This window comes from Lissotriton vulgaris, chromosome 1_1 (genome assembly GCF_964263255.1).
Source record: "Lissotriton vulgaris chromosome 1_1, aLisVul1.2, whole genome shotgun sequence".
Lineage (NCBI taxonomy): Eukaryota > Metazoa > Chordata > Amphibia > Caudata > Salamandridae > Lissotriton > Lissotriton vulgaris.
The window spans coordinates 1,969,945,059-1,969,962,515 of NC_141685.1; the positions used below are offsets into that span (position 1 = coordinate 1,969,945,059).

The 17,457-nt window shown below is 42.1% G+C and overlaps 1 protein-coding gene across 1 annotated transcript in view; it reads left to right on the forward strand.

The window, feature by feature from the left end:
- The window catches only part of SEMA3D (semaphorin 3D), a 380,678-nt gene extending 372,306 nt beyond the window's left edge, over nt 1-8,372 (forward strand). The window contains exon 18 of the mRNA XM_086919762.1: nt 7,580-8,372. Coding sequence (XP_086775888.1) covers nt 7,580-8,002 — 423 coding nt within the window. The 3' untranslated portion in view covers nt 8,003-8,372. The remainder of the gene's footprint in view (nt 1-7,579) is intronic.
- The last annotated feature ends 9,085 nt before the right edge of the window (nt 8,373-17,457 follow it).

Below are 17,457 nucleotides of genomic sequence, written 5' to 3' on the forward strand. Positions count from 1 at the left end.
GACATACAGACAGTATGGCATTGTCTATTGTGACAGTCTGTAGATCGGGGCCATGGCCCAGAGTCATTGTGGGTGTGCACTGTGCTCTGCTTGATTATGCACGTGTGCCATTGTGGCCATCTACACCTATCCCCCCAGTACCTGGTGGTCACTCACCCTGTTGCATTTGTGTTGTGTCCTGTCGAGAAGTGTCCATTCCCCTGACTCTGGCCACAGTCTCCACACTGATGACTGTCAACACCAGCTCCTCCATGTCATCCAGAATGAGCTGTATTGCTGGGCTCCCACCTACAGTCTGTATTGCTGCCTTCTGGTTGGCTGCGAGTTTCTCCTTCCTCTTTCGCATGATATCAATCAATTGCCTATTGGTCTCCTACATTGACCTCTTGTGTTCTCTGACAGCAATCAACTTACCCACAATGTCTCACCATATCCCATTTTTGGTGCCCAATGACACGTTGGAGGAGACGAATAGTTGCTGATGGTGTTCCATCACCTCCGTTATCAGGATCCTGTTTTCCTGCAGACTGAACTTTGTCTTCCTCTTCTTTTTGTCCTTGCCCTTCCCTGTCCCCGAGGTCCCAGGCTGGTCGTCCGGGGTGCTTGTGGGGTTGCGCTCATCCTCTGGGCCTGCTCCGACTGCCTCCATGGTGCTTGGGTGTCGGTCAGTTTGTGTTTGAGTGTTTTTTCCACTTTTATAGTGATTTTTCCCTCCTGCCATGTGTGTATTGCAGGACTGGCGCTGCTTATCGCTGCGTTGGCACAACGCATGTTTTTTCGCACTGAGGTTTGTGTTTTTATCTCCGTCGACGTGGTTGTATCGCGGACATTGGCAGCGGTTGTGGCAGACTATCGCTTGCCACTGCTGTTGTGAATTCTACATTAACATGGGGTTGTTTTCTTGCGATAAGTAAAGTCGCGTTACCATCTTTTAGTGATGTTTAGCACACATTCTTGTGAATATACCCCTAAGGCTTTTAAATGTTCATCTGTGCATATATCGGTCAACTTCTTTTGACAATTGTTTGTTTTTGTTTTTATATTTCACACTTGGCCAAAGGTTCTTAACCTTTTGACCGCCGTGGACCCCCACTGAATCACGACTAGAAGCAATTTCTAGGAGTTCAACCTCCAAAAATACACAACAATACAGAAGCAAATGTACATCAAATATCCAAATTATGGAATATTGTATTTATACACACAAAAACATACACAAAAATCTAAATTTTACTTGCAATCGGAGGTTCCCACGTTTCAAAATGTCATTTTACTTTTAAGAGGTGGTGTGATATGTTGACTCCCGCATTCCAGTTTGTGTTTGTGCTCTAAACGGAAGCATTCGTTTTGTCAGTATTCAGTGTTTGCCAGTGCTTCAATTCGGGCCATCTATATTTCATACTAGATTTCTTTTCCTGTACTTGTGCTGCTCAAACAAATCAAATTGGATGCCAACTTTGGATTTTAGCCTCCGTGCTCTAATTCCTTAACTGAGAGAGTTTCAATAATTTCTATTTTTTTATGTACATATACTTCCCTAGTTTGCTAATATTATAAAAAAATTTGGAGACCCTCTGAGTAGACATCGCGGACCCCCAGTGACTACAGGCCAAGCTGCTAGGCAAAAAAAGCAAATAAAAGGAACCCAGCTACTAAATTAGTGAAAAACACTGGCACGAGTAAGATCCTCTCCATAAGACCCAGATGAAATACAGAAATAAACAAGCAGCCCTTGTAGGGACAGGCACTCCCGTGAGGAAGTGCTCTCAAAAGATTCATAGTCATGTCCCTTTATTTTGTGTTTTATTTACAACTTACTGTCTAAGATTTCCCATTTCGTTCTGATGTGAAGAATGATTGCTAAAACTGCAGAATATATTTTTATACTAATGATTACATATTTGTGTTATAGGTCACTCCACTAAACTATTTTTAGGCACTCGCCAGATGTGGCTTTTCTATACATGCAGTTATTTTACACATATGCTTAGAAAGCACTACAAGTTAATTTGAGAACACATTCTACAAGGGTAATATTTCTTTTTGTTAAAACAATTTTATTGAAAAAGTAAGCAGTTAAAGATTGGATATCGATGACACACTACAGGTTACATTGTATAATATTGTGCGACTATATAGGTAAACGTGTTGGATATACCGTAGGAGAAACGACGAAGATAGGGCATGTACAATGTAGAAACATGTGGATGTACATAGAGAGTGATGTAGCGCAAAGCAGGGGTAATATTTTTACCACCAATAACCAATTTCAATAACCACCTGTCTTACCCCGCATAAACTAAATTTGCCCATACCCTTAATAACTGGGTCCTTCCCTGGATCTTTGGAGAGTTGTTAGGGACTGATAATTGTCAAAACCGATAATACCTGCATTATGAGGACCTACAACAAAGGGAACATTCTGCACAAACCAATTATTACTGAATACAAACCACATTAATAATATTAATCAATAACGACAAACTCTGATTACTTCTCAATTTGCTTTCATCTATTTCTTAAGCATATGAATGATCAATCAAATGATAACGTTTCAAACTTGAATTTTCTCACAAGAGACAGAAAGTAAATTCACAATAACATCTTGTTTAACAAGCTTGAGTGAGTGGATACGAGAAGAGACAAACAAACATTATAATAAGATCAATGCAAATTACTGAATTTCATATGAAGTGAGAGAAAACGATATCACAGCATGCTAATAGTCAGAAGAGCTAACGCTCCGACAGGAAGGGAAAGCTGGGGCAACCTCACAAAGTATGAGGAGCAAAGTTAAGGAGTCAGGTTCAGACAGCATCTTCCAGCCAAATAGGAGAGGAAACAGCAACACGGTTCTTCCCTCATCATAGGCACACCATTCGCCAATCACCATCCATCGCCAACAGTCCTTCTCCAGAAATAAATCCTCACACCAGTAGTTATACTCTGAATTGTTAAGTCCATTCCTATTTCTGTGTCAAAATCTCGAGCAGTCACGGTTTTCATTGCTCGAGAAATGTAGGATGCTCAATCACACCACTTCCATTGCACCTAACTTTCAAAAGTTCTTTGTTAGATTTGTTGTCATTGTCCTTCAGCAGAGGTAATCATGATGGTCTCCTTCCGTGGCTCGCACATATTTTAGAATAGGTTGCAACATTTTACGAGGATAGTTATCCACAAACTAAGAACATTTCCCTGGTCTGCAAGGAAGTTCTGAGATATCCACATAGCTATCGACAAGAAAAATAACAAACACTATTTGCAAAGACAAATTACAATTCTTTACAGCCTACATTTAACCGCATCCGTGCGGCGCGAATTCCCCGCCCATGCTGACTCTGCCTTGCGCGGGCGGAGTCATGACGGAACGGTTCCGTCATCAGCACAGCTCAACCGACGCTGATGACGGAACTGTTCCGTCATCAGCATCGAAGGGGTTAAAAGAAAAGCAAATTATTCCTAGCAGTGGTTTGAGGCCTTCTCTGTAATGTGTGCCATTTATATAGGAAGACAAAACAAGCTTTAGTTATTAATTCACATAAAAAGCTCAATCACATTATTCATTTTAGTTTTCTGTTATTCTTAACATAAATGCAAATAGTCTAAATAAGTATTTTATGCAATTAATGTCACTCACGTAAAACTCGTTTATTAATGTGTTCTAATTAGTTAAAGCTCAAATCTTTTAACATTATTTCTCTGCTATCTTTCATGCAGACATCGTTTGTGGCCTACAGGAATAATTTATCAATTTCTCCTGCACATTTTCACGTCTCCCTTTCCAAATACCCCATGTTCATATTTTTCTCAGTTAATTTCACAACACTTGTTAATAATTTTCACACAAAAGGAGGTTTCATCTGAGCAGGTTTATTTAGCAAACATCCTGCTCCATCAAGAGCAAAACTTAGGACAATAGGGAGTTAGATACAGATTCTCTGTGAGACCCCGAGTGTGCACACTGTTCCAATTTGGGTCGTAACGCATCCGACACTAGGTCAGAGGTCTTACGGAGGTCGGAGACCTTACGACAGACATTGCAGTTTTCAATTTTGACCGGCTGATTTTGATTCAGCTGGTCACAATTGAAAATGGACGGTCATTCCAGCTGGCTTCCGATGAGCTCATGGAGCCCATCGGCCAGTCAGGAACTGGTCAGTAATCAAAATGGTGGTTTATGTCGTCCGGATTACAATGCACAGTTTTCGTAGAGTTTCAATGTCGGTCTTTCCTCAGGGGAGCATGCACTACGGCCGGTATACAGCCATAACACATGCTCCCATAGTGAAATGTCTGAATGTGACCGAACAGTGTTCAGTCGCATCTTAATCAGGCTGTCGGGACCACTGATTGGAGGTCGGTCGGTCCCGTTTCCGAGATGGTCCACCCGACATTGTAATAGGTCCCTTGGTGTGAGCAGAAAATAAAAAGAGAGAAAGAAGAAAATAAAAGAAAGAGTAAGAAAGTAAAGTGTGGGGTGAGGGGCTAGGTCAACAGAGTTTGCAGTGAGGGATGGTCTGCTAAGTGTGTGCTGGGGGTTTCTTACCGTCACTGTGGGTTGTGGGCTTGTGTGGGAGGGACAACAGTAACACTTAAGCATATGTTTTTCAAACATAAGATGGCTCAGCCCTTCTAGACCAAAATACTTCAGAGGATTTATGACATTTTTAAAATTCAGCTTACACCATCTTACTTAAGCACTACTTTAGGCTTTGTGGCTCACCCCTTTAACACTGATCTCCCTGTACACAACGCTTTGCTACTAGACATTAAGCTAGCCCTGGGCTCCAAAACAGTCCCACTAGAGTGAAAATCAACCATAGAAATTCCCTTAACCAAATTGTGGAACACCCTGTGCAGCAAGAGGTGCACTGACAATGTAATGTGCGAGAAATTACACAAATCATCACACACATGCACTGTTTATATAATGCCCTGGACTTGCACCTATAAAAGGTGGTCCCACCGTAGCTTCAACCCTTCTCTCACTCACACAAGGGTTATAATTCTTGAACAGAAACTTCGAGTTCTGCCCATGCATTTATTTAACCTTATTAGAACATTGGAACGTTGAGCGTTGCATTGAAAACAATGGAGTGCTCCAGGCTTCTAATGGCCGGTAGAAGTCCCTGGCATCAACATTCCAATGTTTAACAAAAGTCTCATGCTGCCAGAGGGGATTGCAACCTTCTCTGGCTTAGTGAGGCCTTGGTTTTACAATTTTAAACATTCTGGTCTCCAGAGGCGGAATGTTCTAATAGCCATAGAGCCCTCCATAGCAGACTCTACTAGCCGTTAAAGGCTGGGTCCCTTGTTAAAGGTTTTTGCCTTTGGCTCGCTGGAGCAGGCCTTTAGTGGCCGGTAGAGTCCTCTACAGCGGGCTCTAAGGCTATATTAGATTGGCACAGTAACAAGGATTGGTTCATTTATGGGTGGGAAAGGTGTTAATTAAGAATGTATTTAGAACTTCTTTAATCAACCACAATAATTAAATATATTAGTGTGCCTTTGGAACACGTGACAGATTCATGCTGCATCCAAAACTTCTTCTTTACCTGTATAAATTGTAAAAATATTTTTGAAGCTAGAAATTCTCATGTCCTTAGCAACCCTGAATCGTGCTGCATAGCATTAACACCTTCACACAAACACTCACAGAGACAAACATAAGAAGCACAAGAGGAAATTGTAAGGAAGAAATTAATATGTGGGTAGTTTTAGAACCCTGGTTGATTTAATTTCTCTACTGATCTCCCATGTCTACGCTAAAACCTTAACCTTAAGCACCTTTCAAACAAATCAAGAGCAAATTTTCCATTAACCACTAGATGGCAGAATATGTACAAAATGTAAACTGAAACTATTCAAATTGTACAACTATCTTTCTAAAAGCAATCAACGCTTTCAGCCCAAAACATAGACTGTAAAGAAACGACTTTTGGCTTTCTCATTGCACATCTGTTAGTACTGTGAATCCCTTGTTCTCTTTCAGCGTGTTACTCCTTCTTTGGTCTTAGCTCACAAGAATATTGCACTTTTGTGGATCTTCCTAAACGCTATATATTTACATGCTTTCTTATATTGAAAATGCTTTTCTTAAGATGATTAAATCACAAACACTATAGATTATTTTGTTTGCAGATTTATCTGTTAGATTTCTGCAAAGTACATCAACCTGGAATATTTTCCTAAAGGACTAGATAGATAACCATCAGTGCTTAATTTTAGCTGGTGTTTGCATGTGAGTCCTACCTGCACTCTTCTCTTTTATGGGGACAGGAACTTATTTTTATTCATCAGACTTTAGCCCAGGATAAGAGAGAGAAAAGCAAAAAAGGGGGAAGGAGGAGAAAGATATCAAAATAGTACAAATGAAGAAAGCAAGATCACAGAGGAACCTACAACATACAGTTTAGGGACAGAGGGGCATATAACCAAGCAATAGCGATAATTATCGCTATTGCTTGTTTAGTGTGAAAGAATTATCGCCGAGCTGCGCCGATTTTTATCGCAGATAAACCTTGGTATTACCAAGGTTTATCGCAAATGCGATAAAAATCGGCCGCAATGCCTGAATATCGCTGAAAAGTCAGCGATATTCATGCATTGGCGAGCTAATGCTCTTAGCCATGTTATCCACCTCCCATTGGATAACATGGCTAAGAACTGCTCAGGGCAGGTGTTAGCTTTTGGAGATATTCAGCGCGAATATCTCCAAAAGTTGGTATTAGGAGACAGCGATGTTAGCGACTGTTTCCAGTCGCTAACATCTTGGCACGCCCACTTTGCATGTCATTAGTGATAAATATCACTGACATGCAAAGTGGGGCCCAAGATCGTCGCTATCTCCTACTAGCTGTCGCTAACTGGTGTTAGCGACAGCTAGGTAATAGGGAGATCATTTTATCTCCGCTTTCTTGGCTTTTAAAGCCAAAAAAGCGGAGATAAATCCCCTTGATAATATGCCCCAGAGTTAGTATACCGATGAATGAAAGGGTCATGATTTGAAATAAAAGCTAGAAACCCTTACTAATCATCAACTGCAACAGTCAGCAGAGGCGCCGGGTACGTCTTCTCGAAAAATTCGGGACAGACACTTATTCTTTTACAAATTAAGCATTGGTAAACTCTATTAATGATGCACCAATTCACCTTTCATGGAACAATAAAGTGAAAAAGAACAAATACAATTATTTATTGTTTTAGAAATGCCTGTTGTACGCCTCTTTGTGTTAGTACAAGCACTAACATAGATCAGAAGTAAGACTTTACTGACTAGCTGAATAATATATATTTAAACGATTTTCAAATTATTATTTTTTGACACCGTCTGTCCACTTCCCCTTTATTCTTATTTAATTGTGTCATGATGTTGTGTTGTAGCCTCAATGCACAAGATTAAAGACCTTGGAAAACCGCATGTATTGAATTACGTAGAAGCTTTGAATCTAAAAACATTATAGCATTCTATTCAAGGATAGGAGACATCATTGTGGGCCATGCAAGTTTGTAGAACGTGTAATTAGTCTGTTTTCTGTATCAGTTGATTTTGTATGTTTTTTTTTCAATCCAATAGCTCCCACCGGATGAAAGGTTCATCAAGACTGAGTACGGGCTCCTGATTCGAAGTCTGCAGAAGAGGGACTCGGGCGTCTACCACTGCAGGGCGAAAGAGCACAACTTCATCCACACCGTGGTGAGGCTGACTGTGAAAGTCATCGAGAACGAGCAGATGGAAAACACACAGAAACTGGAAGAGGAGGAGGGGCGTGTCAGGGATTTAATAACGGAGTCAAGGCTGAGGTACAAAGATTACATCCAACTTCTCAGCAGCCCCAGCTTCAGCCTTGACGAGTACTGCGAGCAGATGTGGCACAAGGAGAAAAGACGGCAGCGCAACAAGGGCGGGGCCAAGTGGAAGCACGTGCAGGACAACAAGAAAAGCCGCAATCGGAGGCATCACGGAGACAGAAAACACCCCAGTGCGGTGGCGACGTAATGCGCACAGCATCTGGAGGGGACTTGTGCTGGAGGGAACGCCCCTCCGTGTCATACACTCCTCATAACAGTATTGCTTTATGAGGAAAGAAAGCAGGAAAAAGCCTTTTAGCCATAACAAGACTCTACAATAGAACCGCGTCCAGTAGCAGATGGAAACATTTGTAAACTGCCCTTGACAATGCATTTTGCGAATGCAGAGTTTAACATTCATACTTTTAGAGTAGACAAGTTAACCATGTCCTGAGTGTATTTCTTTTACGTGGGTGATGCTGACAATACGGACAATGAGGGCTCTATTTATTGAACAGTGTGTTTTATAGGTGTACAATTGTTTTCTTTTATTAAATAAAACGTCTCTTTTTGGAAAACGTCTTCTCATTGGTAAAATGAAAATCAAACACAATGTCAATATTTTATTTCTTCCTTTGGTGTAATGGAAAATTAAACCTAGCATATGAGACGTTGTAAAGCAGCCGGTCATCCACAGTTTAAGAGTGCAAACAATCCTCATTTTTTGGAACACTTTCCCACACTTTTCAAGTATTCACCATATTTAGTGTGTTATTCATCCAATCTAATCTATTTAAAATCAATATGTATTGATCAACTTAAGTCATACATGGAGTGTTGGATGTGGGTGGAAGTTGATAAATGTATAGGTTGTGATAACTCGTTTGTGAGTTGCAAAAAATCTCTTGCAAATGTGTGCCCTCAATTTTGGAGCCCACATGTCCTGAATTACTTTCAAATTCAAGAACTTGATTGGTGGCTACTATCAGTGTCTGAGATCAGCCTTGTGGCTGGGGAAAGAGAGGACTGTAATCCTAAACCATACCTGCAGATCTAGACAATTTTGGAAGCCCTCATCTGTACCATGACCATGTATAAGATGGCAATTTCCTTGCGTCATCCTTTCCTTCTGTTGTGGCCTTAGCCTGCTGAACCACTATAACTCAAGTGTGCATCCCTCTCTGTAGCCAGCATAGAAAGAGGCTACATTGAAATCCCACTTTATAAGCATCTGCAGAGCTAATCAGTGCCACCAGGTTGCAGAGTTCGACCCTGTGCCCCTGTGTCTTACAACTTTCAAACTTCCTGCAGTTGAGTGCAGCATCTCAGACAAGATAAGAGCGTCTCTATGGTCAATTGGGCACTACATAAACTCCCAACATTATTCCACGCACGGCCATGTTACCCGTGTGTAGGGATAACAGGTAGTATAAAATGCTACAATGCAACATATTAGTATTCTATCCCTATTTTAGGGATGGAAATGTAATTATGTACTTCAGCACTTCATGAATAGCACAGTACGGGGTCTCCAATTTTAACAGCGGACATATATGTTCTCTACATGTATAGCAACTTCTCTTGTGTCAGTCCTGCATTAGATTACGACTGACATCTGGGAGCAGCTGAAGTTACAGTGCATCTGTATGTGGACTAGGACAACATTGAAATATATATCTGCCACACTCCCTGGCATGTTCACAAGAATAGATTTTGCACTATGGGAGATTCAGATTAGTGTGTACAAAGCTATATTTGTCCCCCCCACACACACAGACATCTGCACTAAATGAATGCAGATTATGAAACAATTTTTTCAAATATTTCCTATGGCGATTTTCATGAGAACCACACACTCAGTTTGATGGTATGATGAAGTCTACTATTATTTATAATAAATATTAGTTAAAATAGTGGACATTATCATGACTGATTATAGTGGACTATGTCTTAAATCAAGTGAACATTCCAGTGTAATTGACTAGAGTATCAGTGTCGAGCTCATTCAAAATGTAATCCCCTTTTCAGCTCATTGATAGACCTGTCCATGTAGCAGTCAAACGTTATTTTATGCCTATTTAATTCAATGTTGTTTCTCTCTCAACCCCCACCCCATTCCTGTAAGAAAGAACTTGATTGTTGCCTTCCAGGTTAAGAAACATCATCAACAGAACCCATGCAATTACATAGGAAAGTCTTCAATCCAACACATCCACAGGGTATCTTGCTTCTGCTCATCTATCTCTTTCAATGTAGTGGGAGTAGTAGGACTATTATGATAATATAGAGCAATATTTTTTGGTGTAATCAACTCATAATCCCCTCTTGTCCCACATACATAAACAAAGCAGGCTGGTTCTCGAAAACTCCATAGTTTCTCTATACCCTCTTTGGCATGCAAGAACCAAAACATACAAGATTCAACATTATCATCATCTTAAAGTTTATCTTGGACTAGCATAACTCATAAAAGACGAGCAATCACTTAAAATGGCAATATAAATACTTTCAAACCAAAAGTATTAAACATTTGATAATAGATATAGACATTAATTCATGTGATTGTATTTACAAATGTATATATGATACCGAATAAAACGCTATATGCACAAAGCCTTTCTGTAGTCACCAAGAGTCCACATCTGGGAATATAGCCGTTTGCAACTGCAAAGGGTATTTTCTCATGCACAAAACTAAATATCAATTTGGTAACACACTATCCATTACTATTTAGGTTTGCAACCAAATACCAATTCCATATTTAGATGCGGTGTGTTTAGGGCATCCCTTCCAAATACCAAATTGGATTGGTATGCTTTAAAGTTTTGCAACCAAATCCCAGTTGCAAAAAATTAATCTTTCGCCACCTCTCTAAAGAAAGTGGTAAGCCATTTGCAAATGGGTCCCTAAGGGAACCCGTCATCTTTTTGAAAATTGACAAAATGGACCACTCCCTACTCTTAAAAAATGAAACTTACACTTAATTTATTTTTCTTAACTCCTGTTTTACTCTAAGGTAAACAGGTTGCATTAAACATGTTTTATTTAAAAGCAACCACAGATATTGTGCTCTGCTGACCTCAGCAGGCCACCATCCTGTGATGGCAGTGATTCCTAGTGTGTAGCCAATTTTCAACCTACCTCATGAGGTAGGTAGAAATGTGACCCCCTAGGAAATTATAATTTGTGAACCGACCTATGAGATTGCTGGTTTGCATTTGTGACCAGTATTTTGCAACCAGTTTATAGTACATCTGGCCCCAAACTCTTACTAACACAGGTTGACAGCATTAAACCATTAGAGATCCAAATTATTGATGGTTGTCTGAAAATCAATCATGCTACATTGAGATATTCACCAATAGAAAACGGGGGGGAGGGTTCAAAGCTGGTGGTCAGCTTCTTAAGGTGTTTAAGACGGAGGAAAAACATTGCTCTGCCCCTTGATTCTTCAGGACCAATTTAGAGTTGGGCAGGATGCCCACCATCTGTCAAGGGAGGGGAGGTAATAACCAATGCATGCCTGGTGGACTACCAGCCACGATATTTAGAGATCTTTCCAGTCATAACAGAGATCTCTGTGGCTTCAAAGGAGCGACCAGCACAGTGACTCCTCTGAGGGCACTAAAAGTTTGCTAAGCAGTAACCATTTCTAATCCTAAAGCTCAGCAAACAGTTTTGTCTGACAAAAATAAACTCCCAAAGTAGAAGGGTTTTTTGTACTCAAAATACTAATGAGCCTAGCTCCCTGGGAGTTTTCTTCCAAGGTGTGGGGTATTTTCTCTTTTTTTTAAAGTTTGAGACCACTAGATTTTCTCTGGTATCTTCAAACAAAAAAGGACCATTTGCTAGTAAGCTTCCACCCAGACTTTACCTCCGCATTCTCCATTGCCTTTTAGACTTCCCCACTTACCCCTATGGATCCCATTCCCAGCTGTGCCCAGCCAATTGGGGAATGATAGCAACCAAGGGTGGAAGACACTCAGTTTGGACTAGATGACTCCATGAGGTGCTGGCGGTGTGTTCACTATCAGTAAGATGCCTCTCAGGTGTCTCACTAGTCCCCCCAGAGGTGTCCTATTCTTGCTACCCACAGACTCAACCAGAGGCCCACTCTTGGGATCTGGAAGGCTCCCAACACCTGGGAGGCCAGCTTCATAACTGCTCAGTGAGGCTACACAATTCCTCCATGATATCCTAGAACAGCCGTTCCCTGCTGACGTGTGACAACCTTTTCATGTTTCAGCACAATGGAAACCTGCATCCTCATACTCTCTCATGCTGTAACGGGTCTCAGCACTTATGGCTTCAGAAAAAGCAAATCCAACTCACCTTTACTGAGGTTACCCAGGCACTAAACACCTGCCTGCCATACCTCCCATGCCTACCACGGACGTCACCGGTTGAATCCGCAACCACAGAAACAAATTTGTAACTCCAACTCTTGAAAGGTGACATAACCCAACTGCAATATTGCCTCAATACCACAGACACACAAAGTGGATGACCTCGACCTGCAGGTGACAGATTATGACCTTGAGTACTGAACTCTGGAACTCACTGAACAAACTGATGCACATAGAAAATCACAGTTGCAGAAATGTCTGTATTTTTCAGCTCCCCTATATTGGCATTCATGCAGAATGACTCCCAGTTCCTCCAATCTTTTCTTCTGCAGTTTTTAGGCATGACCTTTTCCTTCTTACTGGAGTTTGAATTTTGAAAGGGGACATTGCACTGCCTCCTGTTCCTCCTCATCATGTCAGGGGCCATGCCAGTTGATTGCTTGATTTCTCTGCCAGCAGCAGGTGAGCTTGGTCCTCTCAGAGGCCCACAAACATGGTCTGTATTCTAATAACAGCAGTAGGATCACCTTCTCAGCTGACTACTCCTATGAGACCCACATACTGTATAAAAAGTTCATTGCTCTGCATCCAATGCTCTGGAAATTGGACCTTCGGTTTGGACCATATTGGTGATATGGAAGCTCAATGCACTCATCTATGGCTACTACCCCACTTTCTTCCCACACTGAGCAAGTAGGGGACTGCCAGGGTCAGAGAATCGGATGGAGACTCTCATTGGATCGTCGCCATAATTGGGATAAATCTAGGTTACCTCATAATCCATGATTCTCACCCATTGCCGGTTGAGCAAAGCTGCTGTGAACCCCATTACCCCACCAGATTGTCTCTCCTCTTCTCTCTCCTTTGGAGTGGAGGCCCCCCATGGTGATCTAACACCCCCACCAAAAGTTAGTTTGACCCTTTTCCCCCACCCTTTGCTTCCCACTGTTCTAAATGCAAAATGCCTCAACATAATGCTGCACATTCGTCTCTTTGGTCCTTCAATGTGAATGGTATGACCTACTTTATCAAATGCACAAAGACTCTCACCTTCTTAGGCTCTAAGAAGCCGGGTATTGTTCATCTGCTAGAGTCGCACCTCACAGCAGAAGAATATCTAAAACTGAAATGCGACTGGGTGGTTACGGTCCTCCTTTCAACACGGTCCAAAGCGACATGCACCGATAAATCTCTCTCCAGGAAGAATGGAGCTGCAATTATGCTTCACAAGAGGCTCCTGGTTCAGGTCCTGAAACCATGAGCGCATTACCATGAACACTACATTTTAGGACAGATTTAAATTTCAGACTGAATCTTCATTGTTGGCCCCATATATGCAGTTCACAAAATATCTGTAAATGTCAGATTCAAAAAACCTAACCAAGGGAATGGCGATTCCACTGAATGCGCAAAATACAAGACTTCATATATGCCCCTGTGGGTGTGAAGGAACCATGGCTCTCTAACCCTCAAAGGCTGCTTGTGTAATTTGACTCTCATAAGCTCATAATTAGTAGCGGCTGGAATGTGATTATTGACCATATTCTAGATAAATAAGCCAGATCAAATATGTAACGTGAGAATGACTGGACTGTGGTCTATAACCTGATAGACGACCATTTTTTTACATGACATGTTTAGTTTAGTTTAGTTTAATAGTTTATAAAGCGCTCAACTCACCCTGGGGCATCACGGCGCTATCCAGTCAAGACAGCCTCCCTAAAGATGAAGAAACAAGAATACTCTAAGTTTAAAATAAATACGCTTTCAACTGTTTCCTAAAGCCGTTATAGCTGGTCATTGTGCGCAGTCCCAGCGGAAGTTGATTCCAGTACTTGGGTGCCAGGTACGAGAAGGCTTTCCCTCCCGTCCTGGCCATCCTACATGTGGCACTTATTCCATCCTACAGACTGAGAATATATGCATCTTTCCCTGGCCAATGGTTCGGAATCACAGCTAGACTTCTTCCTGACGAATACTACAGCCCTACCACTGACTCTCACTTTCGATATCTATATCGGTGCCATCCTGGATCATGCCCCTTATGGTCCTCACTCTAGATCTGCTATTGACACTGCCTGTATCCTGGATTTGGCGTCCGAATACCTCACGCAACATATAGCCAAGCAGAAATCTTGATTGTAGGCCTTCCTCTGTGATCGCTTAGAGTTTAATGAACCAACAGTGACCTCCAAGTAACATCTTTGAGCGGTGGCTAAGGCTTACCTGAGAAGCATACTGATGAGAGAGGCTGGTATTGTGCAATCTACGGTTTTGCTAAGAGGATTGCATTAGAAAAGGATGTTCAAACCCTGCTGGAGAAATACTGAGGCCGCCATACTCCTATGAATCTGTGGACTCTCATAGAAAAGAAAAGTCAAACTCAACAGTTTGTACACACTGGTGGTGGAAAATGTCCTGTTTCACATATGAAAGAACACCTATGAACACAGCGAAATAGCAGGGCGACTTTTGGTGATGCAATTGAAACAATGGGAAGCATGGCTATTTGGACGGCAGGTGGACTTCTCCTGACTCAGCCGTTGGACATTATGCTAGAATTATTTTACTTTTATATGGCACTTTATATTACTGACTGCCCAACTGTCACAGCACGGGAAAATGCTTTCATGTACCGCTGCAGATCTCTACCCTTCCTGTGAGTGACAGGAAGGACCTAGAATCGGCTATTTCAGAGGAAGAGTTTGCTGAGACCATCAACTTTTAAATATGACTAACAACCTGGAGAAGATGTTTTCACTCTGGAATTTCACAGGACCATCCTCACTGCCAAGCTAAAAGAAAGCTTCATCCATGGGTTTGCTTAGTCCTGAATTCAATATAGCACACACATCCCTCATTCCAAACCCAGGAAAAGATTGCCTCTGCTGTTTCAACTATTGTCCCATTTCACATTTGAACTGTGATGTGACAATACTGGCTAAGGTTCTGGACACCAGACTGTGACTAGCGATCAGGTCACTGATACATGACAAACATGTGGATTTCGTCCCATACCAATCATCCTGAACCACCTGTGCACACTGGCACGTCATATGGTCTACCAAAACGGATCCAGTTGAAATGTTGCTACTCTTGCTTGATGAGGAAATGGCCTTTAACTGTATCAAAGCTACCAACATACTCTGTACCATGGCTATATCTGGAACCAGCAAGTTCATCCAAATGGTTGGGCGCCTCTAACAATCTCCTATGGCATTAGTCAACTGTAATGGCATCCTCTTTGACCCAATATCAATCACTTAGGGCACCAGGCAGAAATGTTCCCTGTTAACCCTCCTCTGCTTCCTGACATTGGAGTGCCTGGTCATAGTCATAAGATCTTCTGCACACATTTTGGGTATTCAGACAAGGCAGGGACATTAAAGTTACTGCTGAATGGGTACAATATCATTTTGACCCTAACCAACCCAGGAGTGTCGATCTCAGCTCTCATGGATCTTGAGAACTCTTTTACCCACTTCTCCGGCTACAAGATTAGCTGGAACAAGACAGAGGTAATACCATTGACCCTCCCCAAACCTCAAAACATTCTTTATCTCATTTACCAGTGACATTGCCCCTGAACGGACTCAGCTATATTGGTATGTTGCTGCATAGGAACATCCATGCCATGGTGCATAATAATGCCAATCCCACTCCTGAAATTAATGAAAGGTGCTTCAGCAAATTTTCAGAACTCCGCCAACCTCTCTGATGGACAATTCAAACAGTTAAAGTGGTGACAGCCCAGATATTCAATAACTTGTTTGGCATGTTTCCTATTAATATACCCGCTTGACTTCATTTGCAGATTGACACTATGGTCCACAAATATGTTTGGGGCTCTTTGCCCCCGAGCTTCACTTTTGTCGAACTACACAACTGCATCCTTTGTGGGCCTCTGTCTTCCTCACTTTCAGTCCTTGTATAGGGCCCAACACCTATCCCAGATGGCATACAATCTTCTTCCTCATAGAAAACCTCCCTGTGGGTCAAGATTGAATGGAGCCTTCACAGCAATACTCCGAGCCTGCCTACACAGGGCCACAGGCATTGTGTAAGACCCATGCAATCCTAAACTATTAGAAATTAATACAGCCTGGAAATCGACCAATGCCCTCCTGGAGGAATACAGCTTCTTACGTCCGAAAGCACATTTGAGGTGCAATGGGTTCATCACAATCAATCGCTTGCCACTGTCCTGGCTGGATTGATCCAGAGCAAGGATTTGGAAGAACCACCATCTCCCAACTAAAGATGTTCTTAGGTCCTTTGAGAGCCTTGTTGCAGACTACCAACTCCCACTCTCCCCACTCAGGAGGTATCTACAGCTCCATCATTGTCTCTACCCACAAATGAGTGAGGGGACTGACCCCCTCCCCTTCCTCACTCTACACTGCAATCGGGCTCAAACAAAAAAGTAGTTTTTGGACTTTATGATCTGTAGGTGTCCAAACTGTTTTCTGAGCCACTGGAATGCCTCTTCTGGGCTCAATGGCAGACTGTTTTACAAACTGACTACTCTCCAGCACACTGGCCACGTCTCTTAACCTTTCATGTTAGGGGACTGAGGGAAGCCAGAATGAAGTGTTGTTACTTTAAGATCTTACAATACAGGGACTGGTCCCAGGTTAAGATATACAGAGCTGACACCTACATATGACTACTGGTTGTGAGATGCCTCAAATTGCGACATATTACACACATTCTTTGCTCTTGTACAGAGCTCAAAACCTTTTGGACTGGGGATGATCGCCTTCTCCTAAACACTCTCAGCCATACCACTCCCCTCCAATCTCTCCCTAGGGATCCTCCATGACCGGCACTCATTCTCCCATAAGGTCTCCTGAGTGGCCTCAATACTGACTGCAGCTACGCTATGGAACCTCTGCCGGGGGTCCACCCTGCTGTGTCAGGAGAACTGGCAAGAGAATATAGTGACCATGACGGTACAGTAGCATTTGATCTACAGACTAATTGATCAGGAGCACTTATTTACTAACATTTTGAGTCCCCTACACAATGAAGCATTGTGATGAGCTGTTGCCCCTAAACCCTTGACTGCTGAGCGAATGCCTGTCGACACTTCACCTACTTCTGATTTGTCCCTCAGGGCTTGTTCGTATGCTTCAATGGCCACAGTCCCTACCCACTCTGGTGCTACCAATATTGGCACTCAAAGACCCATGGAAACCAGGAAGTATTGGTCTGGTATGGCCAAACATGGAAAGATTGTTACAGATTTGTTCCTTCAACAGACAGGATGGGAGATGACAACAAAAGCTGATGCAGCACTTTGGATTACATCTTATCC